Below are 24,201 nucleotides of genomic sequence, written 5' to 3' on the forward strand. Positions count from 1 at the left end.
GAACTTGTCGGTGTGCTTACGGGAAGAAACGCGAGAACGATCTCATTAATGCACTGGGCTGCTGACCATGGCTACCAAGAATTCATCGCGCAGCTTCTTGAGAGAGACGAGAATATGGATCTTATAACGAGCGGAGGGTCAGCAATGGCATGCGCCGTTCGACACGGCCACAGGATGCTAGTTTAGCATCTTCTAAGTTAAGGCGCTAACCCTGACGTCTCTGACCTTAACGGAAATACCGCACTGCATATTGCTATAGACAAGAGCGCGGGATCGATCATATGGCTCTTGCTGGAAAATGGCGCCGATCCAAGCATTCAAAACAACGAGGGGGACACGCCTCTTCATCGCGCAGTGCTAAATAGCAACGTTTCAGCAGCCTAGCTACTGCTTCATAAGGGATCAAATCCTGCACTCCGCAACAACGGCAGCAACATGCCTATACATATCGCTACTGCTCAAAACGGCGCTTCTATGTTGAGTATCATACTACAATATCCCCATGACGGACAGCCTGCTACGGAAGCACTTGACAAATACTGCTTGACGCCACTGCATGTTGCTGCAAGAGAGGGTGCTAGATCGACAGCGTACGATCTTATTGGGGCTGGAGCAGATGTCAATGCCGCCTCCTCAGACGGCTGGGGCCACACAGCGCTTCATATCGTCACCGAGCAGAATAAGAATGCAGAGGAGTTCATGACGTTCTTGATAGGCCTCTATAGAAGGGGGCTAAGCCTCGATCTAGACTGCAAGGATTCATAGGGTCGGACACCCTTACACTCCGCCGTGAATTCCAATAACGAGCTCGCTGCCAGTGCATTGCTCGCCGCGGGAGCAGATCCCAACCCCATAGACCATCAGGGTAAGACTTAGCTGCTATTAAACAACGAGTGCCAATAGCAAAAATCTTGCTTGAATATGATGCTGTCATGGCGGTATGTCCCCAGAGTGAGGCTAGATCACCAGTAGGTAGTACGTAGGAAGTAGATAGGTTGAAGGTATGGGTAAGGGCTCAATACTATTGATTCCTCGCTCTCTAAACATGAAGAGGGAGCCTGGACACCTTTATATAGTCAACTTCTACGCTGTCCCCACCCTTCGGGGTAACTTCTACCCTAGTGCTATAATGTTCCCTGACAGATGCCACAATCATAAGTTCGAGTGAAGAAGACGAAAAATGCGCAGCCGTAGAGAAGGCAATCCTGCGAATGTCCGACAATAAAGAGGATGGGAGATTGGTGCTCGAAACCCTGCTGCGTGCCGGCATTGACGTCAACAGGAGATCAGATCATGACGGACGGACAGCACTTCACGTAGCCGCTTTCGTGGGATCGACGGAGGCGATTGAGATGATGTATGCCATTGCGGTCCCTCCTCCCTATTCGACGATTGAAGACGATGAAAGGAAGACAGCGGTACAGGTCTGGATAGATGAGAAACATGAGGTTGAATGGAAGACGATCTTTGATGATATAATGATAGATGGGAGACAGCAATCAGGCTAGGTGTATGTGTAATAGAAAACTGACACTACAGCCTCTAGCTGAATGCGATAAGGGCTATCTGTTAAAATTAACAGGTCGCTAATTCGTCATCTTTTATTTTATATTCAGCTTCTCTTCCTCCCTCTCTCACACTGTTGATATTTCACTGGCGTATATGCCACACATGTAGTCTTTTCATGCTCCATCCCAATGCGGCCCTGGGATGACGTAATTTATACACAGTGATAGCTGCGGCAGCCATAATGCTCAGAGAGATTGAAATCATAAATAGTGGTGATCTGAAAGTGATGGTGATGGATTGCATATAAATGAACATGATGGCATGCAGGCGAGTTTGGGAGATGACGAGCTAACTAGTGTAGACAGGACTACACAACAGTATTAGTCCTTATTGATATCCGATTTGATTTGACAGGGAACGCTGACTATTGAAGAATTAGAACGCTTCGGGGTTCTATAACGACGTAAAATTAAAGTCTGCGTGAGAGAAGCGAGGTGCACCATCGCTTTCGTACACTACCCAAGTAGTGAGTAAGTAACACTCAATAGCCCTCAATAGTCTCAATGCTCTGAATTTGCTATGTACGTTCTTATTTCGAATGGGGATGGGTCTCTGTGTTACAGTCAGGTGCATAGATAGGAAGTAACATTGGGCGCTTCGGCAACATCTACTTCTGGACCGCATTGATTCGCAGGGATCATAAAGCTTTCGGACTTCATTTGGCCTCCTTCAAAATATTTCACTTCATGATACCCGTAACTCTTCTAAAAGATACCTGAAAGTGTCACTCTTATTCGATTTCAATACCTTGTTGATATCCGTTCCAACCTCTGCCACCCCAAGTCCTCAGACCGGCTGTCATTGTTCTGCTTCCAATCTTAACGCCACCATCAGAAAGATTTGGAACAAGAACCCGAAAAAGCTCATCGTAAGGATGTGCTGCTTACCATTCTGGCCGGTACGAGACATTGAGCTTGAAGACGTCCCTGAAACCTCCATGTTTCAATATGTATGGAACGGAACGAATTGGGTTCCTACCATCGGTGATAGAGTAGGTCCCCCCACCACACCCTCTGATTTTGAACATTTTCTCTTCAATGGTCTGTGTCATCGGAGCTATTGAGGCTTTTAATGCTATTCATATTTGTACTCATAAATCCCTCTTGGCCCCGCACCCGATAGCAGTTTGTTTGCCTTCTTCAATACACCTGAATGTCGGTGAGCCATAGAATGAGCAGTCTGTCTACCTAGGTAGATGCCTATGAAGAGAGACCGGACAGGCGGCATCTCCGTCCTGCTCTAGCACTTAGGAGGTCTCATTGATGCCCCCTTGTAACAATAGAGAAGAAGCCAGGGCCACAATCACATGCACACTATTCCTCGTGGTCTCTCTATTGTCAATTCCCACACATCCATTGACGATCGCCGAGAATACCGCAATAGGGTTCTCTTTCCCACCTATGCACGGCAATGGCACTCTTTCCACGTAGATGCCCTTCTCTCATTCTTGCCATTGCACCTTGATTGCAACGGTAAAAAGGGCATCTCCCAATGCAACCACATTCACTTACCTAGATATATATCTCAAGTCCACCAGCCGTCTACCTTATACTTGAGTATATGCCTCCCTTCCTTCCATTTTCATTTCACCCGTCATGTCATTTCAAGACGACAACATAAAGAAACAGAGACGTGTTTCCTTTGCAGCTCCCGACTCCCCAATTCCCAACAACGCCCGTCCCGACTATCGACCCAGATCGACCCCTCTCAAGCCAGCAATCATCAACAACGGCAACAACACTCGTCCTCCGCCCTCAGCTCCCTCATCACCACGCACCACTGTTCCTACCCCTCGGGTCTCGCGACCTGATCCGTTTGCCGGTCTTCCCATTCATACTGTCGCCAATACACCCCAGGGTCTTGTCATCGACGGTGTTCTGGAATCACGCGGCCCTATTGGTCACTTCAAGCCTGGTTTCCCGCAAACTCAGCCCCTGCCTTTCACCAACCTCCCTGCCTCCTACAACCCTGCGCAACCGCATCAGGTCAAAATGAGTACTGTTGCTGCTGGCATTACACCTGACCCAAATGCGGTCCACTTCCAACCCCCGGTCCCTGATACCACCAATGGTCCCTACGAGCATATCTATGTGCCGCGATCTGATCCGCCGTCCACCATGGTGAATGGTGGTCCTCCTTGCAGTCAACCGGCTTTCTATGCACCTGGTGCTGTTCCATATCAACCGGTACAGCCTCAGGCCTTTATGCCACCCTGCATGCCGACAGGGCCTGGTGTCGCCTTCATGAATGCAAGTCCAGTCCGTATGCCGCATGGCGGTATAAAATGCTTCATCTTCTAACCTGCTTACTAACATGTGTTATTTCGTCGCCCATCCTATTATTTAATATTATCTTCCATTTACGCTTAACCACTAGCCTCAACGAATGCAGAGAAAAATGCTGACTTCTCTTTACTGTAGGTGCATCCTGGTATGGCTACTGCGCCGATCCCTATGATGGCTCCCGGCTGCCAAATGCCACCTATGCAACCTCCTCAGATGCCCGGTTGTGCGACCACCTACCAGCCCGGGTTCATGCCTCCCATGGCTGGCGGTCCACTACCCGTTGGCCCGACTTATGTGGCAACCGGCATCGGGCAGCCCACGCCTCCCATCACACCGACTGGTATGCCTTTTCCTGCCGCCCCTATGGGTGGTATTGAGCTGGGAAAAACCAAGAGCGAAGTCGACATGCAGAATCAATACAACGCCTTCAACAACCAGATGAATGAGCCTCAGAGCATGAAGCCTGCTGATGACGACAAGAGCCGGATGTACTGGTGTCGCGAGCTTGATGGCCAGTGGACTTCTCGCAGCCGATATTCCCTAGACCGTATGGGTAACTTCCGCTGGTACGTCACCGAGAATGGCATCTTCTACGCCAAAATGCTCGTAGAGTAAGAAGCATTTGTAGGTAAGTCAACTCATTGGCGATATTGCATAACACGATTACCGAGAACTAAAGACTTATCCAGATGGGCCCGAAAAAACAGCCACGATCCACAGCACATCTACCCAACCGGGTTATGAAGTTTTCAGTTATGTGTTTTAGCTAGTGGTCTCTGTTATATCCACGGTCCCGGAGGTACCGAGTCTCAGTTTCCATTCACGTTAGTTTCCTATGTTGCCAATTGCAGCCATCACGAACATTTCTTATTCTCGTGGTCTCTCTCGCCATAAGAGTACTAGCGTTGTATTCGCCTGATCGCCTTGAGGTTTGAGAGATACTCGGAGGGATTCGAGTAAATTGATGGACAGTAGGCGGAGATGAATAAGATGATTGGGGTTTTCTTCGACTGATACTGAACATTACACTATGAATGGCCCCTGAATGAATGAATGGGAGACGACGATTTTCATCTCAAGGGTTTAGGGGTATGGATCACGGGATGAACTTGTGGATAAGCCTTGTTGAGAGAACATGACATCCTACTGTGGATGTCCGGCTATCCGAAACTCATCTATTGCATGACACTTAAAGTCACCTACTTCGTCCCTTGTCTATTGAGTTTGCTTTCGGAATATCAAGTATTGTGAAATTCATCTTATCTTACGTGCTCTTACGTGTTGGTGACAATACGCTTGCAATAGGACATAGAAATTTTCAGCAGCCACACTGTAATAAGGGCTGAATACCTACAATAATGTGTTGGGCATATACTTTGTTTCTCGACTGATATTCCTGCAGCTGGGTAAGTATCTGCTAGCATCGGGGTGACTAGAGAGATTCATGAGTTCTAAGTTGTATCAGCATCTTACACGGACGCAACACTGCGGGCGCAGATGATTTTCGATGCTTGAATATCGAGTTTTACAAGGCAGGAAGGAGGTGAGGTTCAAAGTGGATCTGCCACTACAGAAGTAACCTACTGTCCATACCTACCGTACTCTGCAGGGCAGGTACCTACCTACCTGAGGTTGCTAGGTTAAGGCTGTACCCGATGCGTGGGGGCGGGGATATACCTAAATTGTAGGTACCTTGCGGTAGTTGCTTTAGGGAGTATTCCACACTGTCACGCTCAGTATTAACTAGGTGCATTCACGTACTTACTATGAATGTACTGTGTATGTAGGTTGCTACCACGCAGGTACGTCTATAGCACCACGGTAGGCACTGTAAATCTAAGGCATATATAGGCATTCGTAGAAAATGGAATATAAAGCTCAAGGCTTGTTGAGCAAGTTCCTTATCGTCTTGAATGTCGGTTACTCTGTTAACTTCTGCCGAGCGTCCGAGAACCTTGTTACTTACATCAAGCTACTTCGTAGAGCCTGAGTTGAGGTACCTACACATGACGCGTATCCAAAGTATCGCTGTACGTACATATACAAATCCATTGAATAGGTGCTACCACCCAACCAATCATAAATCAGCATCTCAAAAAGTCTGAACCAATCATTTTCATCCTATCAGAATCTCCCATCCAACTCAACTCAGCTTCTCTCAGTCATTCACTCACTCACACGACTCAACCGCGGAAACTTAGCACCCTTACCAGAACTAGTACAAGTCAACACCGATCTCACAAACTTACAATGTAATGGCCACAAAAAAGAGCGCCGTTCGCGGCATTCTCCCGCCAACCGTCAACACCACCAAGTCTTCCTCATCCACCACCAAAGATACCAGCTCTATCACAGAAGCAAAGGCGGAAGAAAATGAGTCAACGCCATACTCACAGGCTCTATCCCGACTAGAGCCTCTCCAGCCAATTTTACTAGGCATCGCGCATCGCAATAAGAACCAGCACCGCCGCGCCGCGTGGTGGCGCCACTTTGGCTTGTTGCGACGGAACTGCGCGAGGCTCGTCGAGGTCCTCGTCGAGGCCGTCGCCGTCGCGCAAAAGAATGCCGCGAAGGCGGCCAAGGCGGCCAAGGCTGGCAAGGCGAAGAGTAAGAAGCGCAGGCGCGAGGAGTTGGCGTCTGGTAATAGGACAGATGGAAATGCGGATGTAGATGCTGCAACGGGCGTGGTGACGGATGAGAATGTTGTCAGACACGTTACGTGGATACGCGACGTGCTGAGTCCAAAATGCTACTTGTGAGTTGGAGTTCTCCTTCATTTTACTATCTATTTCCTCATCTTGCGGTTATCTACGTCTTTATATCTATAATTACTCCATACTCTTCTTTTCATGCGTCGCCAAATAGCTATTCTCATGCAAACACATATGCCGTTTCAAACAACCACTAACCAGATCTCCCCCGAGGCACAGAGCTTTTTCCCAGCTCATAGCAGACACGCAATTCTCCCCTATTGGTGTCGTGCTCCTCGGAATCCTAGCTCAGCTCCAAGCAGCATGCGACATCGCAGTGCCGCCGCCATCTCCGTCTGCACTTGCCACTTCAGCAGTAACAGAGTTTCAACCCTCAATTATCGATAACACACTAACAGCCAATAATATCGCTTCCTCTGCCGCCGAACGCAGCTCAAACCAAAGTGAGAGCAGCGCAGCGCCGGGAGAGAACCAGGGAGACGGCGACGAAAAGGGCAAAGGTAAAACCATATCCCGCGAGGCCGTAGAGCGCGCAGCCGCGCAACAAAAGAGAGACAAGGATTCTCTATCTCGCAAAACCGAGGAGAAGCTCGCCACCGGGAAAATAAAAGACATTCCCAGGGCAAGGAGCAAAATGCCATTAGCGGAGAGCGCAACTCTCCCATCCCAGGAAAAACAAGCCCAACCCGACGAAGATATCCCCAGTAGACCAGCGAAGAAACTGAAAACGGCTACGGCAGCGACAAAAGCTGTCGAGGAAAAGGGCCCAAAGGACAAGAAGACGTCCAAGAAGAAAGCCAAAAAGGGCGATGCGTTCGACGATCTCTTCAAGGGTCTGATGTAGCCTCACGGCTTAAAAGGAATGTATTTATTTTACTAGCTCAGCTCGGCTTAAGATCCGAGTGCTACCAACGACCTATTCTATCTCAATAATACCTCCTGAATCTCAATATTCTTAAATTTCCAACCCCATCTAGTATGTTCTCTCGATATAGACTTTGGCACAACCACCGCGAATTCCAGTACTCTATTTTTTGCCAGCTGCGTCGCATAATACGAGTATGACGGGAAGTTCAAATTGTCCGAACCAGCTTCCATTGAACTCCGGTCGAACTATGGTCAAGAGAGGGGTGTTTTTCGATCAGAAAACAGCAAAACAAAAACACACTAATATTGGGGTTTAACTCCGCTATCTGCGTTGAGAGAAAGAATCATTAAACAACAGTCCTAGTTATCCTTTTTTTTTACACCCTCTTGCCTAATACCCTCGCTCCATCACACGGTGCTCCTCATGATTCCGCAATCTTCCAACCATGCTTTGGGGGTAGACCCAGGATATAAAGCGGGGGAGGAACTGACAGCAGTAATGCGTGCTTATTTACTGATATCTTCAGCAGCTAGTTAGTCAGTCTTGGAATTGACATTGTGCTGCTCTTAGAATACTCTCAGACATCTTTCTCCTTACGCGAGTACCTTACTGTGTAAGCGGGCGATATGACCAAATGCGAGCTCTCATATCACCGGAACCAGTGGCAAAGAAACCGCCAGTTGGGCTAGGGGCCACGGAGATGACGCTATTCTTGTGCCCCTGTAGCATGAGTTGAGTGTAACCGGTCCGTGGGTCCCAGAACTGGACACCGCGGTCTTTGGACCCAGACATCACCCAGCTGGCGTCCGGTGTGAGGGCCACGCTAAGGACGAAATCCTACGACTGGTTAGTACAACATCATGAATGAGCTTTCCTAAGACTTACCCTGTGTCCTTCAAAAGTCTTGATGCATCTGCCTCCCTTAGGTCCTGAACTGCCTGGAAGACGAGAGGTCGAAAGTTCCCACATTTTGATTGTCTTATCGAGACTACCACTGACCAACTCTTTACCACTAGGAGAAAAGGCAACTGAATAGACACTGTCTTTATGACCCTCGGGTCCTTCTAGACGCTCTATGAGATATCCTTGATGGATATCCCAGACGCGAACACTCTTATCTAAAGAGCCTGCTGCCACGTACTTGGTATCGGGTGAGATAGCAACGGTAGTAACACCGTCCTCAATAGTGAGAGTTAATATGTTCGTGCTGTTCTCTATATCCCAAAGACGTACTGTCCTGTCTCCACTACCGGAGGCGATAGTTCGGCCATCCCTAGCAAAGTCTAGTGAGTAGATGTCTTGTTCATGGCCGGCGAAAGTATTGCGAATGGTTCGACTAGCGATATCCCAAACCTAAGAACATGGGTTAGTCGGTATGGTAATAAGTTAAGAGCACCCATGAAAGATCCTACCCGGATAAGCTTGTCTTCTGCCCCAGTAGCCAGATATTTGCCGTCAGGGCTGAAACAAACGCTTCTGATATACAAATCGCCACTGACATCGGCGCCTTCGTCTTGCAGGACGCAGACCTTGTCGCCAGTGTTGACATCGTAAATCTGCGCAGAACGATTGCAGCCAGTAGCAACGTACTTTCCGTCGTGGCTGAATCGAACACAGCAGACAACGCTCTCGTGAATCAAAGTGTGGACAAGGTCGACATCTAACACACGGGGAACATGTTGATTGAAAATGACGAACCAATCATCACGAGTCTTCTTAACATGCGCAGGAACACGGTCGGGATCTAGCTCACCAAGTGCATTGTTGACCATGGCGCCCGGAGGTGGATGAACAACTCTGTGGTCAGGTGTAGGATGATTTGGAACTTGAGGCGAAGCGCCGGGGCCAGCGTACGGCAGGGGTGTGTTAATCTGAGGGGTAGCCGGGCCACCAGCGGGAGGTCTTCCGATACCACGCTTAGCAGGCCCAGGAGAGGCTGTTGTTTGAGGGGCTTGACCAGGGAAGCCATTTGGTCCAGGCCCTTGTCCATACGCAGGCTGGAATGGAGGTGCCTGAGACGGCGGTGGAGGCGGGGGCGGAGGGCCTTGAAGACCCGGAGGCGGCTGTGGCATCGGATGCTGAGCTCCGGGTGGTTGGTGCTCCGGTGGAGGAGGTTGAGGGGGCAAACCAGCACCTTGGCCTCCTTGGCCAGTCATTATACCTCCGAAGAGGTTATTCCCGACGCCAATAGACGGTGGCGGAGCGGAAGGGCCACCGTGCTGAGGTCCAGGCACGCCAGGCTGTGGAGGCGCATTCCCTCGAGCGATATCGAGCTGGCGGCGGAGTAGCACAATCTCCTCATCGTATCTAAACAAAGTCAGGGGGGCAGGTCCTAAGAACAACTACTGGGGGATTATATGCTTACTTGTTCTTGATATTCATATGAGCCTGCTCCAATTGATAGACCTTGTCTCTGATAAGCGAGGCCTCTTGAACTTGTTGCTGGACTAGTAAACATTGATTTAGTAGCTTGTCCCAACATTTTCACGTAGAGTAATAGGAAGGGAATATTTTGAAAGAGGGTTGCAAAGATGGCGGAACCGAGCGAAGAACATACTCTGCTGTTCATAGCCTTCATTGATACGAGCCTGGGCTTCGAACTCGGAACGAATCTGTTCCAGCAGTTCATTGAGACGGCCCGCCGACGGGAGGCCGCGATGCGGATACATGGACATGATGGGCGAAACTTTGCGATAAATCAATCGTTGGGGATAACCGGGCCGTTATATCGTAAAAAGTCGAGGCGTCAGATACTGATGTGTGGTAGCAATTGGCCTTTCAACTTCTTGGCAGAGGCGCGTGTTATTCCGCGTGCGAACGTGTCGCGACACAATCTGTGAGCTTGCCTCACCAGTGATTCGAGCGGAGCTGATGAATCGATATAGAAGATGTCGGTCAGGTTTTATCGCGGCCGACGAAACAACCGGTCCCGGCGAACCCAATGGCCGTGAGTAACGAGACTGGCAAGACTTCAGATGAGTAACGCCTGCAAGCCTCGTCACCATATAAGCATAGCTGTTGTCGGTATCTCGGTGGGTCGAGCTGAGTCGTAACGCTTGGCTCGGTGCGCTGCGATATAACGATGCGTTGGGATGATGCTGTTGTGCGCGGCGCGCAGGTTGAGCGGATGGCGGATGCAGAGGGTATGATGGAAAGGGGAGGAAGATACCTTTTCGTGCTGGCGCCGGAGGAGGAAGAAGAAACGGCAGCAGGGTGGATGGAAGAGAAGAGGAGCCAGAGAACCAGCGCGGCTTGTACCCAGATTTTGTTGGACTGCAGCTGCCCATGCCGCATGGTGGAACTAGGTTAGGTAGGACATCTGTGCCTTGAGTAGGTACGCCGTCCTGTGTGTCTCTGCAGACATTGTACCTCCTGCGCCGCGGGTGATAGGTGCAGTGCTATGTACATCAGCCTATGCCGGTGTACACTGGGTACGGCTACCAGGTACCAAGCACTAAGTATGTGGGTGGGTTTTGCAGTGCATCTGCGCGTGTGTGTACCTAGGTACCTATACTACTGTGCGCTATGGATGGGGGTAGGGGGGTAAGCCTGTACCCAAGTATCTACCTTGCAGTACCCACTTCGGGTACATTGCATCTACATCTGTCCATGCATCCGTAGACCTGGCCATCGCGGTGGGTACACTGCTGTGCAATGTAGTTTGACCACATTGTCAGCGTACCACCCCATGTATCGGCACCACTCCTGCAGGCTGCCGGGGGGACTCTGGCGGGGCTTTTGCTACCCTGGGCAGCCTGGGCGAGACGGGCGTCGTAGGTATGTACTGGCTGCTGGACATGCACACAAGCTGGCTCAGGGAGCCGAGAGACCCGCTTTTGCAGGCGCCTGCCCCTAGTTACCTAGGTGGTGTAGTGTACACATGTACAAACTTAGGTATGTATCTACCTACCTACATCTACCTACTTAGGTACATACTTAATTGCATCAGCCTAGGTACATACCTAAGGCACAGGTTGCTGTTACTTCGAGCTCCTGCGGGTCAAGGATCCATCCAGCCTCTCCAGCCTGTACCGCATTATGGCTGGTTCGGGCGAATGCTGCTGCAGGGCGGGTTACAGGGGAGAGCCCTTGGGGGCCCTACTTATCTGTCGAGCGGCTTGCAGTGTGCTAAACTGTAAATGATATACTATATCTACCTATGAGACACGCAAACTATTGCGACGTTACTTAAATGCTTACTTACAGCTGCTTCTTGTCTAAAACCCTGACTCATCTAGGTAGCTAACACCTGCATACTACATTACCTAGGTATATTTCATTAGATATTACATATACTAGTAAGATGTACTTTCAGCGGTACTTCTCAGTGCGTTATATATCATGGAAGATCTAAACCTTAGAATAACCTCTATACATAGTAGAAGATTTCTATGGTAGGTAGTCATGTGTAAGTGGGCAAATAGGCCCACCTTGCCCATCTCGGGAAGTGGCTTGTTTAGACCCCCTTGAAGAGAAATTCACGCTTCCCCAAGGTCAGCTCACTCAAAGCATGATCTCTTCCTCTTATCCTTGCTTTTTCTGATGTTCAGGACGAGATATATAAGCTATCGGTATTTATTTGTCTGTGTTGGCATATATGGCAGTATTACTAGGTATTCGAGTACCCGGTGCATCTGTTTTTACTCACAGTCTGCTTCAGTTATTTATGCATGAATCTCCCCTTTGATATGCGATCGCTTATCGTGGTAGTATCATTCCGACAGGTATGCTGGTAGCGCATCTCCTGGTATTGTTCACTCACTAAATGTTGATATTCCTTTTTCAAAAAGGAACATACTGTAGTACGCGTGGCAAGTCCTTACCTAGGTAGATAGCCAGCCTATCGCGCTAAGTGTAGGTGTCGAAGGTGAGTCGTAGACCACACTGCATAGGACTGACTACCTACTTAAGTTGACAAAATATAGAATGCCGTGATAAGTGGGCGCCTTTTGTACTTGGGCATCTGGTTACTTTGAATTATGTGTAGATACGTCCAACGATCGTGTAGGGGTAGGCATGCAGACAATTGAACCACTAACTGAACCACTAACTGAACCACTAACTGAACCACTAACTGAACCACTAACTGAACCATTAACTAAACCACTATTTCATTACTCGATGGGGCAAGTTGCTGCTTGCCAAGTCTTGTTCACACGCTAATGTGCAGTCTTTGTCGAGATGGTCTTCTGCTTTGCCCACGGTGCCAATTTACGTGCAATTACTTCGTAAGTACCTAATTCACGCTCCAAAGAACAGCATCTCATGCGATGTCATCACAGCCTAACTTGCGCTAGGTGCCACAGCAGAGTCGAGAGAGCATCCTATTTGTTGCTCCACCGAGCGACGCTAGTACGAAGTAGTGGGTTAGGTAGGGTAGCAGGGCAGAACCTTCCCGGGCGGATACAGGTCTAACTCACTTGTATCCTACCTGTCTGCTACCTGTACTAGGTATGTAAGTACTATGTATGTACTAGGTATGTATGTAGGCAAAACGCACTTCTTACATCATGTACATCCTGATAAGTTACTGGTTGGCAACTGCCTCACTTCACAGAAACACCCCCACGCCCCATCCAGGATTCGAGCCTACAGTAGGTGAGGAAGTACATGTATTCGGGTTTCCAACAACGCGGCAGGGAATGTATGAGAACTCTAGTTGTAGGCACTTTTGCGACCTGGCGTTTCGCGTCCTTGTTATGTCCTGGCTACCTACCGTCATACCTACTTTATTGAAGACAGTTTGCTGTCCGCAAGCGCTTGGTCCTCCTCCTCATCCTCTGCACTCATGTGATAAATGTGACTGCACTCATCACCTAGGAAGGAAAGCTGGCACCGATTTCAAAACTGTTTGCACTAGAAGCAAGGCTCTTATTGGAACTCGTTTGCGTTGTAGTCGCTTAACAAGATGACACCTTTCGGTCCTTTCCTCTCTCCCTCGATCTAGCTCGACTACGTCGGCCGTAATACCCGAGTGTTCGTGATATTCTAGAGTGCTAGACGGGACATTCTACTACGACGTCAAAGGGAACTGTGTGAGGTGATCGTTTGTCGTTGTAACCATATCACCAAAGTCACCTCAACCAAATGCGTACAAAACCTTGCAAACAGTTTTATCGCAGTCACATACCTAAGACAGAAATCGTCATCGGCCATCGCCGCTATCAGAGGAGTCACCCTTTCTAGTGTCTTTGCTGTACAAGAAGCCGTGCCACAAGCGAAGCAGCACACGATGCACATGTGGACTCGATTGTGGACTGTGGTAACGTAATCCTGGTAATATGTGGCGGCCACCATACACGACGGCGTAAGTTGGTGGTTTGCGATATGTCGCACGGCAAAGGAGCGGGGATGACACGAAGGCATCCATCCCTACATACCTACATTTGCACTTTGCACTTTGCACTTTGAGGACTGGGGGCCAGGAGGAGGAGCATCATAGAAGCCCTAAGAAGCGGTCTGAAAGCGATGCAGGAGCCTACCTACGACGTAGTGTACCTACAGAGCACTGCTGGAGCAGACATGCATGTGTGCTATACCGGTATGCCTACCTATGCTCTCTATAGTTGGACGTGTTATGGCGATGGTGGCTGTGCCTATTTTCAACTGTCGGTAGTCTAGAACCATCGGACACGGACACGGGCTATCCTATCCACGATATTGCAGACTCCGGTCGGTGCTAAGCTAAAGTCCTTGGAGACACCGGGCCGTCGAAATAGAGATTTGCTGGCACAGGTTCCCGAGGGCAATCGCTCCAGCCCCACACACCGGAGATTAAGCGTTTCCCCTTTCGACCAGGCTGACACGGTTGCCCGAGGATTTATTTCAATTTATTATTGAAACGACCAAACCATTCTTTGCCTGCAATCCTGCGGGATGTTACCATCGGGTAGAATCCTTTCCATTCCCGCCCAATCAGCTTCCCGGTCGTCTCGGCCCACGAAATGCATTGTGACAACCCGACTGACCTGTACTTAGGCATTGTATCCATCAAACCTATCTTGCGTGAGCGCCGACGGTGGTCCTCTCATTCCTCCTTTGACGAGTCTACTCGACTTACATAGTGCTTGTTTAGGGTTTTGCCTTTCCGGCAGCGATGTGCAGCGTTCGAGTTTGTCTTTTGATCGATGAGCATTGCTAAACTCAACTTGATGGATCACAAGCACATCGCTGACCCAAGACAGGGATATTCATGTCATCCCTAAGCGTAATGTCGCCTTAACTTGTTCTTCAACTTGCTCTCCGAACGTTTTGACATGCGGCTTACTCACTCGGGACTCCCCATAACCCTACCTGTCTAGTCACACTACACTAACGTACAGCTTTGTAATAAAACCGCAGTCAGTATACAGTAGGTAGATAGATACCTACTTGAACAGCTTAACGCCAAACTCCTTGCTTATACCATACCTATACAGCATCTCTATATTATGCAAGGTAATGGAGCTACTAGTGGCGTCGCACGACATTGTGCTGATTACACAGTGTGGTGAGATATGTCGCAACTTCGTTCAATGTCCTCATCACATTCTACCACGACAAGGACGTGCACTGGCTTGGAAAGAACTTACAGTGCTCTACAGCAGTTCAATTTCCTTTGCGAAATATGATGCTCAATTCGCATATTTCCTGCCGTCATTTGATCTGGTAACGCCAAAGTAGCGATGCCGGAGAATGCAACCCTAATGCTGCATTAACGATTGGTGCGCCTGCTGGTCAGGCTGTCGATTAGGCTGATCAAGGCAACCTGGAGGCGCACATTCTATAGCTGACACCACTTTCCAGTCTGACCCTTCATCACTACGTATGACGAGCTATACAGGAATAGTATCTGCAACTCATATTTCTTCGCCCTACAACTCAAGTCTTTTCCGACCGCAAGATTACAGTCCTCGCGCTGCGGAATAGGTAAATCATGCGCCTCCTAACGATTCGACGTGATGGAAGCCTTGAATTCACCGAATATCTCAGTGAGAACATCCCACAGTATGCTATATTATCGCATACATGGGGAGGAGACGGAGATGAAGTCACTTTTAGAGACATCCTAGATGGGACAGGCCCGCATAAAAATGGCTATCGAAAACTTGAATTTTGCCACAAGCAAGCTGCATCTGATAGCCTTCAGCATTTCTGGGTAGATACATGCTGCACTATACAGTACCACCACCGATGACAATGCCCTACGAAAAGGCCGGCAGCTGCCGCCGAAAACGACGGAAGTTGTCACCTAGCTCTACTTACTGAATATAGTTAGTGGTATCTTTCACTGCTTACTTAGTTATTTTATGGCCCAACCAATCCACGTTAGTGCATTCTTTAATCAGGCACCCGAGCCGTGGCTGAGCCAACGCGCTTCAATTTTGCCTGAAATCGGGCAAGGGGGCTGATTCCGGGACTGCTACTTGAATCAAAGATGTGACGAATTGCTTGACAGAGCACGCCCAGACGAGGCGGAGCTACGCATTATGGGTGATCACATTGGCGAACATATTTCACATCCTTGTCATTCTCTCTTGTTGAAGTAGCCTCCTCTCCGAGCAGCCTCTGGTACCTCGGTTGGCCGGTTGTTACCTTCGCCACTCGATCTCCACAGGAGCTGTGCCTGTTCACACCATCGAAAATGTTCCAAAAAGCCATCTCGCGCATATACTTTGTCTCGAGCCTCGAATGCCCATTTCTCGCCCCTAGTGCCGATAATGTCTTTTTCGAGAGCAAGTTGACACCCAGCACACGACATTCCGTGTTCGACTTTGCCGGTTAGTTTATCGTAATAAGGAAGTGCGCACGACCCCATAAAGTTGAATTTTTTATTTCGTTCTGAGCTCGCTGGCTGGGCTTGCGCCCGTGTATGTGGTTGCCGTCTGCAAATCAAAATAGCCTGATGAACAGAAACGATCGCAATACGGGATTTGTACACAGATTCCTTCATCGAATATATTCCAGGCAAGGTCCTGAATGACCTCAGTTGGTCTAATTCGACCCTAGTCAAGTGGAATTGCTTTCGGACAGCGGTAAGAGTATACACTTGGGTTTCCGGAGCCTCCTTGAGGCATTTGAAACAGCATCGCTTCCACGTTAGAAGGGATATAAATCCGCCGAATTCGCCGCAAAGAGTACAAGCCTTAGTACATAGTACGTTGTAAAAGTCGAGTAGAGAAATACCGATGGCAAGTCGTGTTCGTAACAAGGCGCAGAGAAGGTTCAGTCCATACGAGACTACTAACTGATATTGCTTGAGGGAGTCTACCGTCTGTCTCGATCTGAGATTTGTTTGTCGAAACTTGAATAAAGAATGCATATCCAGACGGAACAACGTGTCGTACAAGAGCTCGAGGGGTAGCCGATCGAGAGAGCCGAGTCCCACGTTCGAAGTCCGCCGAAAGGGTGTTGCTAGTGACGGACGAATATCGACGTGTTCACGAGGCGAGAACCAGATCACGGAGAGACAGTAGTCTTTACGATGGTAGGCGGCGGTTCGAACAATAGCATCGGTCTGTTCTTCGTCGAAACGGTATTCGGTGGCGGAGCGATATCCGCGAGGTATAAGGGTAGCCATTCTCGAGGTTTGTCGGTACGCTTGAATAAAAGAGGCGCGGGCCTTAGTAGACGTCGTTGGTGGGTGACGATCTCAATAAGGCGTTCGGTCAGGTTTGTATACCACCCGTTATATTATGGCCTGTACGTCTCGTCGAATTCGGCACGTAATACAGTGGTTGCTAGAAACGCGGACGTCGAGTGCCATCCGCTCTCTGGGCGGCGCTGCGTTTGGCTCGTTTCTACAGTCCATTCGCCCCTTAGATTCCAATTCGGAGCAAAATAAAGGCCGACTTCAGATAAACTCACCAGGAGGAGGGTCTTTCGACTGGAGCGGATTCGTGCCGACACAAGGCGAATCTTTGGGGCCTGGTGACCCCAGGGAGCGGGGAGGGTGGTGGCAGCGTGAAATGAAAGGGCCAGATCGGTAGTGATCGCCGACGAAAGCGGGGGGTGGGGAGGTAGGAACGAGTATGTGAAGTCAAGAATTCAAGAAGAGTTCGTGGTGATCAGGACTCAGGAGGGTTTCTATTGATGCTGCGGCGTACGCGTTGGGGCGGGCATTCGACAAAAGTGGCGCCAGATTGTGTGGCAACACCACGCCCAAACGGGAGGGCGCCTAAGCTCGAAGCGGAGCTGGTGCCAAGCCACAAACCACTCTGGGAGCAGTGCGTCGGTGAGTGCAGGTACACTTTCGCACTCTCTCTCTACTCTATACAACTTATAATGCCTTACAATTCAAAGAGAAAGGATAAGATGCGCGCTGCTAGGCAGCCGCAGCTTGCCCCAGGCCAGAAAGAGGGCGCGCGCAAGCCTCTACAACCGCTCGATCCAAGCCAGAAGCTGGGAATAGAAAAACACCTCCTGACTGTTTATATATAAGAACCAACGCTTCCAGTCTCGCGCACCTACTGTGCCTACTGCCTCAAATCCTTTCGCCGGTCCTTCTAAACCACGCAAGCTCCAGGTCTTCCAAGATACGCCTGCGCAGCCTATACACCGCCGCACGCAGAGCCAGAGCCTTCCCTCTTCCCAGGACGCGGCAGCGCTTCTCCGGCGATTCGACGTGCGCACCGGATCACAGCAGTTAAGAGCATGGCAGATTGAGCGCCAGGAAGAGCCGAGACAGCAGGAGGAGGCCGCAGGCGCGCGTACGCCAGCGCAAAGCACGCCAGACTGGAGCGCGCAGGAGGAAAGCCCTCCTATGTCCTTTGCCAGCACGGAAGCTCTGGAAGAGTCACAGCTGGGCTCAAGCTGGCTGTCCCTAAGCGTCACCCCGCGCTCTACGCAGCGCGCTCAGTCTCGAGGCCAAAGAGAACAGCTGCATGCGCAGGAGTCTCCCACGCGCAGGCGTACAGGCCGGCAGAGGATTTCACCGGACCAGGACGAGCAGAATACGCCGCCACGCTTTGGAAGTGAGGAGGAAGAAGAGGAGGCGCCGTTAGGCGCGACACAAGAGGAAGAGCAGTATAGAGAAGAGGAAGAGGACGCTGGAGTAGAGACAACATTCTACTACAGCAATCGGCACAACGGCCGCGTGCACAAGCCGGCCAGAGACTGCGCAAAGCTGCCGCTCCAGCCTGGCGTCGACTATCGCTCTAAGCTGTCGAGATGTAACCGCGCATGTGATTTGTGTGGCGCGCTGCATTGGGTGTAGGAGAGGGCCCACGATACTCCTCAGTCCAAGCCGGGCTTGAACTGCTGCGGGAGAGGTAGCGTGCGCCTGCCAGAGCAGGTAGAGTATCCAGAGGCCCTGATAGAGCTGCTGGCTGGCACTGTCACTGTCAATGGGCGCGTGCGCCGGACAAAGCGCTCTGAGGAGTTCTACCGCTTCATCCGGCACATTAACAACGCCTTTGCGCTCGCCTCTTTAGGGACCCAATTTGACAACACTCTTGCGCGGCAGCTGCGCGGCGCCTACACATTTCGGCTGCATGGTGCGCTCCATCATTCTATTGGCGCCCTCTTTCCTGCTGAAGGCAATCTTCCCTCCTTTGCGCAGCTCTACATCTACGACGGATTCGAGGAGCAACTCGAGCGTAGGATGGAGGCGTTCCACAATATCGACAGAGACATTATGCGCACTATCCAAGAGCTCCTGTGGCAGCACCATCCTTATGTGCGCGCGTTCCGCCAGAATGCAGAGCGTATAAGGAACGACAAGAGCGTGACGCTTCGACTCGGGATTGAAGAGGCCGTTACTGCAGATCCACGCACCTACAACCGGCCGCAGGTCGAGGAAGTTGCCGCGCTGATTCCAATCTCTACGCGCGAGGATGCAGTTGCAAATCGCCATCTCGTCTTGCAGAACGCAGCAACTGGGCGCCTCTAGTACATTAGCGAAAACACGGCTAAGTACAACTGCCTGCGGTATGTGTTTCTGTTCCTCTTTGGAGAGTCTGGTTGGCAGCCCGCCTTCCCGCGCAATGGAGTAAACTGGGCGCCCGGCTGGCAAGGCCGCGCGTATAGCAGGCAAGGCCGCGCACATGGCAGGGGCGAGGAAGAAGATGGCGTGGAGGAAGGAGAGGATGCCCAGGAAGATGGAGAAGAAGCGCAGGAGGATGGAGAGGTCCAGCTCGGACAGAATGGCTCTACTAGTCTCCAAGCAGCAGTGGTGGCGGTACAGCCTGCAGATGCGCGTTCCCCTCGCGCCCTTCCTCTACGCCGGCCGGCTGTTCCACGAGCTTTGCGTAGACGCCTTTACATCGATCCTCATGCAGCGCCTGCAGTGGCACCGGAACAACTAGGAGGCCTACCGGCTGACGCGCGCAGCAGGCTTGATGGATACGCTTGGGCAGAATGAGGACATGACAACCTCAGACATAGGGCAGCGCGTTATCCTCCCGGCTACGCATACTGGCAGCCTGCGCCAGATGCACAACGCGTATCTAGACGCGATGGCGCTCGCCCGGCACTTTGGCAGGCCCGACTACTTCATCACCTTCACCTGCAATACCAGCTGGATTGAGATCACAAGAGAGCTCAAGCCAGGGCAGGGCGCGCGCGACAGGCCGGACCTGGTCAACGGCGTCTTCAATCTCAAGTTGAAGGAGCTCCAGAGCGAGCTGATGAAGCAGTAGGTGCTTGGCCCGGCAGCCGCTATGGTGTGGACCATTGAGTTCCAGAAGCGCGGCCTGCCGCACGCCCACATACTGCTGATTATAGAGCCGGACGCGCGCCCACGCGTGCCAGAGGACGTCAACGTAGCCATCCGCGCAGACCTGCCGAATAAGAGCGTAGAGCCCCTTCTATACGATGTCGTTACGCGCTTCATGCTGCACAACCCCTGCGGCCCCGCCAACCCGCGCGCGCCCTGTATGCGCAACAACCGCTGCCGCTGGCAGTTCCCAAAGGCTTTCTAGGAGGAGACCGTCATGATGGGAGGGCGCCCGGTATACAAAAGGCAGGACAATAGACGCACACACGTAAAGGGCCAGGCGCAGTTCTAGTACGACAACCGCCTGGTTGCTACTTACAATCCTTACCTGTCTGCGCGCTTCAACGCTTACATCAACGTTGAGTCCTACCAGGGCTACTCGAGCGTGAAGTACGTCTACGGCTATCTGTACAAGGGCGCCGACCGTGTAACTGTTTCCATCTCTGCGCCAGGTCAGGCACAGGCAGGCGCTGGCGTACAGCAGACAGGAGGAGGGCCGCGCGTAGTAGGCGAAGTTACTGGGCCAAAGGACGAGATTAAGGAGTTTATCGACGCGCTCTACATCTCATACCACTAAGCATACTGGCGCGTCCTAGAGTTTAAGACGCACGGCCGCTCAGTACCAGTACAGCAGCTTGTAGTCTATCTAGAGAACTAGCAGATTGTCATAGTCTAAGAGGATGTGCCTTTAGGGCGCCTGCGAGGCGTTAGAAGAACGGATACAATACTTACTGCCTTCTTCAAGCAGAACAACAAGGAGCAGACAGGCATCCTCTATCAAGACTTCCCTGGCACATTTAGATGGGATCGGAAAACTCGCTCCTGGGTCTGCCGCAAGCGTAGCTTTACAGTTGGCCGCATCACCTAGGTTCCAGTAACTGTTAGTGATGTATACTACCTGCGCATACTGCTAGTAAACGTCCCTGGCCAGCTCTCTTTCTACGACGTACGCACTTATCAAGGCGTTGTCTATCCGACCTTTAAGGCCGCATGCTTTGCGCGTGGCCTGCTACAGGACGATAGAGAGTGGGAGCAGGCGCTTGAGGAAGCTGGCCATTTCCAGACTGGAAGAAGGTTCCGCGCTCTCTTTATCACTATTATTACCTAGTGCGATCCGGCAGAGCCTCTACGCCTATAGACCAAATTCTAGGAGATGCTGTCAGATAACTGCGCGTACACCCTGCGCGAGCAGTATAGCATCGTAAATCCGACCGCGCAGTTGGTGGAGGACCTGGCGTTCTTCTTTCTACACGAGGCTTTCGTACGCTGTACAGGCGGCACTCGGACCTGGCCTCTGCCTCTGCCACAGCGTGACTGGGCCCATCTCCAGACTGGGACTGTAAACCGCCTGGTGCGCGAGCAGCGCGCGGTACATGTCGATGCTCTAGCAGAGCACGCACAGGTTGATAGGGCGGCAATAAATTAGCAGCAGCTCTTCGCCTTTACTACAATCACCCAGGCTGTAACTGACGCTACCGGCGGCCTCTTCTTCCTGGATGGACCTGGCGGCACAGGGAAGACGTTTGTGCAGAACGCCATCCTCGCGCACTGCCGCGCGTAGGGCCTTATTGCTCTCGCGGTCGCCTCTACCGGCATTGCGGCCACGCTCCTCGATAGCGGCAGGACCGCGCACTCCCGCTCCAAGATTCTAGTCAATAGGCTGGATGAGCTGTCGACCTGCGCGGTACCAAAGACGAGCGACCTTACGCAGCTCCTACATATAACCTCTCTCATCCTGTCAGCTACAGTCGCTGCCTGCTACAGCCTGCTACTGCCTGCTGCTGCCTGCTGCTGCCTGCTGCTGCCTACTAATGACTCTTCGTCTATCACATTATATAAGGCACTACAACCATTCATGTATCTGGAGGACAGCGACGTCAATTCAGTCAATTCTGCTTCATTTATGATCGATCAGTTACCTCATATATTGAAGCCAACAGCACGTAAACCCTAAACGCGCGAGCCTCGCTGCAGACCCCTGTCGCAGACCAACTCTCAACGCACAAGAGGCTCATTTTCAGGACCTAAGGCGGGCCCGATTTTGGGTCAACTACACTAGTCTTGATTGCACCCAACGGCAGCTCTGATCTTGCGGGTGTTCTAATGTTGTGGCTATCCTAATCTTTATTGCAGCGGTACTATAGATCCAGGCATCCTCCGTCATTACTTCAAGAAACTAAGCCGGTCCTGCACGAGTTGCTTCCTTTCTCTCATATCCGATGAGGTATAGCCTATACGAATTGCAGCAGCTCGATATGAGTGTTCAATCTCTGTGTACCTGTCAGGCCTTTCCTGGCCCTCTTGAACTTCTGTTTGATAAAATACACTCGTCTACGCTACGAATGGCAGCTGAGTAGGCCCGTCCTGATCGTCATCTTGGAGTTGAATTCCAGTCATGTGTGGCTGCCTATTAGGCAGTCATAGGCAGCTATGGGTACTGTCAACTATATAAGGATACACAGTCACCTAGATACGCAATACCAAGCCTGCTACCACATTTCAACTCTTGGCTGCCTGTACTGCCATTGACGGTTTGCAGAATATCTTCTTCACGTCTCGCATGGAGTTTTTCCTGCCCACATAGAGTATATTCCCGTTCCTCCGTCCAGTCCCCGCATTCGAGGAGAATATGTCTTACTATTTGCTACCCACGCCTGCATTGTCAACGGGTTCCTGCTTCAGCCTGGACTTCTTTCTATAAGTCCTTTGCGGCATGAGGTGAATCTTTACAGTATCAGCAAATCTCGACTACCAGATTTTCAGTAAATAATCAAGGTTGCCAAGCCAGAATGCATAAGGTCGCCTGAAGGGCCTGATTTCAGACCCCTAAGATTGGCAAGGGCCCAAAATCGGTGCCGCTAAAGCGCTAGGCGTCCGACGGCCTGGGCCGGGCTCACATATGTCAGCACCTGCACTGATGATGGACCTTTGCAGTGCGAGGCGATGAACTTGTGCTGCTCAGGACCGAAAAGGCAGATTATATCTCTAACCATGCAGAGTAGAATTTGCTGAAGGAGGTATCTGAATTTCTAGCGCTGAAGAAACAGGTGTCGTCTTCACACCATCTTCGAAACGTTAAAAACCTTCGACAAACGTCTCTACCAGCTCGGTCATGGTTAAGGAGAGAAACTCGACTGTATCTTTTGGATAAACTATATATGGACAATACTACGTGTGATCTCGTTCGCCCAATAACGCATCAGCGTCGATCTATCTTAGGAGCGAGATGAGAGACACCCCTTTTTATCAACGTGATAGAAACCGCTGCATGCATAGCTGCCGGAAGGGCGGCTGGGGCAGTCTATGAATGATTGAATAAATAATAAATAAATAAGAGCGCCGTGGAGAGAATATCGTCGTGGAGAGAATGTCGTCGTGGAGAGAACCGCACCGTGGAGACCATCTCCGGAGAGAGAAGTGCGCCGCGGAGGATGCGATTGCTCTATTCGTGGTGTCTCCCCTCAAGAAGCGCACGCTTTTGGCACCTGGTAACTATCCATGACAGACTTGCTATTGGAGCCGTGTTCGACTCGTTCGTTCACATCTCTATATAACTATCATGTTCGTCTACTTCCTCCTCCAAAAGTTCACTCATATGCCTGTGCAGTCTAGCGAGCTTCTGCATACGTATTGCTCTTTTCTGCATTTTCCGTCTTGCTTTTAGTTGTTTTGTCTTGCTGGTGAATTCGAAAGCTACAGCGCGTCCCTTCGGAACTATCCCCCTCCGTCCTAAGCTGGGCATTAAGTCTTGGCATTAGAAATAGAGCGTTATTATGCAAATGAAGCAACGTTTATTTGTTTTATTTACATCAAATCAATTCTAGATGTTGTTGCCAACAGTCACCGTGCATACATATGGATTTTTGACATAATCCGCAGCCAAAAAAAGTACATGGAGCCCTCTTTCTACGTCGAGACGGCTTGTTCCTGATTGAGTTGCCTGATAACTCTGTGAATGGCTTCCTCTGCGTCCGTTCCTCGGCCTTCCGTCCCATCCTACTGCATACAATGCAGTAGCCTTGCTTCTGGAGCCTCACCTAGTGGTGTTCTTGGGCCCCAGCGCGCGTCACCATC

The 24,201-nt window shown here is 50.7% G+C and overlaps 8 protein-coding genes across 8 annotated transcripts; 4 read left to right on the plus strand and 4 right to left on the minus strand.

Moving 5' to 3' along the window:
* Positions 1–139: 139 nt before the first annotated feature.
* On the plus strand, positions 140–1,508 carry F5B22DRAFT_660012 (ankyrin repeat-containing domain protein; the record flags this gene model as incomplete). Its single annotated transcript, XM_047980246.1, has 2 exons — positions 140–704; positions 1,160–1,508. Exons 1-2 carry the CDS (start codon positions 436–438, stop codon positions 1,506–1,508), a joined length of 618 nt encoding a protein of 205 aa, XP_047827036.1. The 5' UTR covers positions 140–435.
* Positions 1,509–3,164: 1,656 nt separating this feature from the next.
* F5B22DRAFT_660014 (uncharacterized protein) lies at positions 3,165–4,469 on the plus strand (the record flags this gene model as incomplete). The annotated part of the gene is made up of 2 exons (XM_047980247.1): positions 3,165–3,827; positions 3,990–4,469. The coding sequence occupies 2 exons, from the start codon at positions 3,165–3,167 to the stop codon at positions 4,467–4,469; spliced, it is 1,143 nt and encodes a 380-aa protein (XP_047827037.1).
* A 1,640-nt stretch (positions 4,470–6,109) lies between these two features.
* On the plus strand, positions 6,110–7,409 carry F5B22DRAFT_650448 (uncharacterized protein; the record flags this gene model as incomplete). Its single annotated transcript, XM_047979318.1, has 2 exons — positions 6,110–6,609; positions 6,785–7,409. The coding sequence occupies 2 exons, from the start codon at positions 6,110–6,112 to the stop codon at positions 7,407–7,409; spliced, it is 1,125 nt and encodes a 374-aa protein (XP_047827038.1).
* Positions 7,410–7,934: 525 nt separating this feature from the next.
* On the minus strand, positions 7,935–10,218 carry F5B22DRAFT_437813 (WD40-repeat-containing domain protein). Its single transcript, XM_047971819.1, has 5 exons — positions 9,991–10,218; positions 9,799–9,880; positions 8,846–9,740; positions 8,319–8,786; positions 7,935–8,270 (listed from the first exon to the last, which is right to left on the minus strand). The coding sequence occupies exons 1-5, from the start codon at positions 10,106–10,108 to the stop codon at positions 8,040–8,042; spliced, it is 1,794 nt and encodes a 597-aa protein (XP_047827039.1). The 5' UTR covers positions 10,109–10,218; the 3' UTR covers positions 7,935–8,039.
* A 110-nt stretch (positions 10,219–10,328) lies between these two features.
* Positions 10,329–10,727, minus strand: F5B22DRAFT_650450 (uncharacterized protein; the record flags this gene model as incomplete). Its single annotated transcript, XM_047979319.1, has 1 exon — positions 10,329–10,727. One exon carries the CDS (start codon positions 10,725–10,727, stop codon positions 10,329–10,331), a length of 399 nt encoding a protein of 132 aa, XP_047827040.1.
* A 4,982-nt stretch (positions 10,728–15,709) lies between these two features.
* F5B22DRAFT_437936 (uncharacterized protein) lies at positions 15,710–17,281 on the minus strand. Its single transcript, XM_047971821.1, has 2 exons — positions 17,280–17,281; positions 15,710–17,212 (listed from the first exon to the last, which is right to left on the minus strand). Exon 2 carries the CDS (start codon positions 16,990–16,992, stop codon positions 15,940–15,942), a length of 1,053 nt encoding a protein of 350 aa, XP_047827041.1. The 5' UTR covers positions 16,993–17,212; positions 17,280–17,281; the 3' UTR covers positions 15,710–15,939.
* Positions 17,282–18,733: 1,452 nt separating this feature from the next.
* Positions 18,734–19,604, minus strand: F5B22DRAFT_437933 (uncharacterized protein). Its single transcript, XM_047971820.1, has one exon. The coding sequence runs from the start codon at positions 19,456–19,458 to the stop codon at positions 18,841–18,843; it is 618 nt and encodes a 205-aa protein (XP_047827042.1). The 5' UTR covers positions 19,459–19,604; the 3' UTR covers positions 18,734–18,840.
* Positions 19,605–21,280: 1,676 nt separating this feature from the next.
* Positions 21,281–21,688, plus strand: F5B22DRAFT_650453 (uncharacterized protein; the record flags this gene model as incomplete). The annotated part of the gene is made up of 2 exons (XM_047979320.1): positions 21,281–21,529; positions 21,587–21,688. 2 exons carry the CDS (start codon positions 21,281–21,283, stop codon positions 21,686–21,688), a joined length of 351 nt encoding a protein of 116 aa, XP_047827043.1.
* Positions 21,689–24,201: the final 2,513 nt, after the last annotated feature.

The sequence above is a fragment of the Xylaria bambusicola genome (assembly GCF_022495145.1).
Source record: "Xylaria bambusicola strain CBS 139988 unplaced genomic scaffold F5B22scaffold_53, whole genome shotgun sequence".
NCBI lineage: Eukaryota > Fungi > Ascomycota > Sordariomycetes > Xylariales > Xylariaceae > Xylaria > Xylaria bambusicola.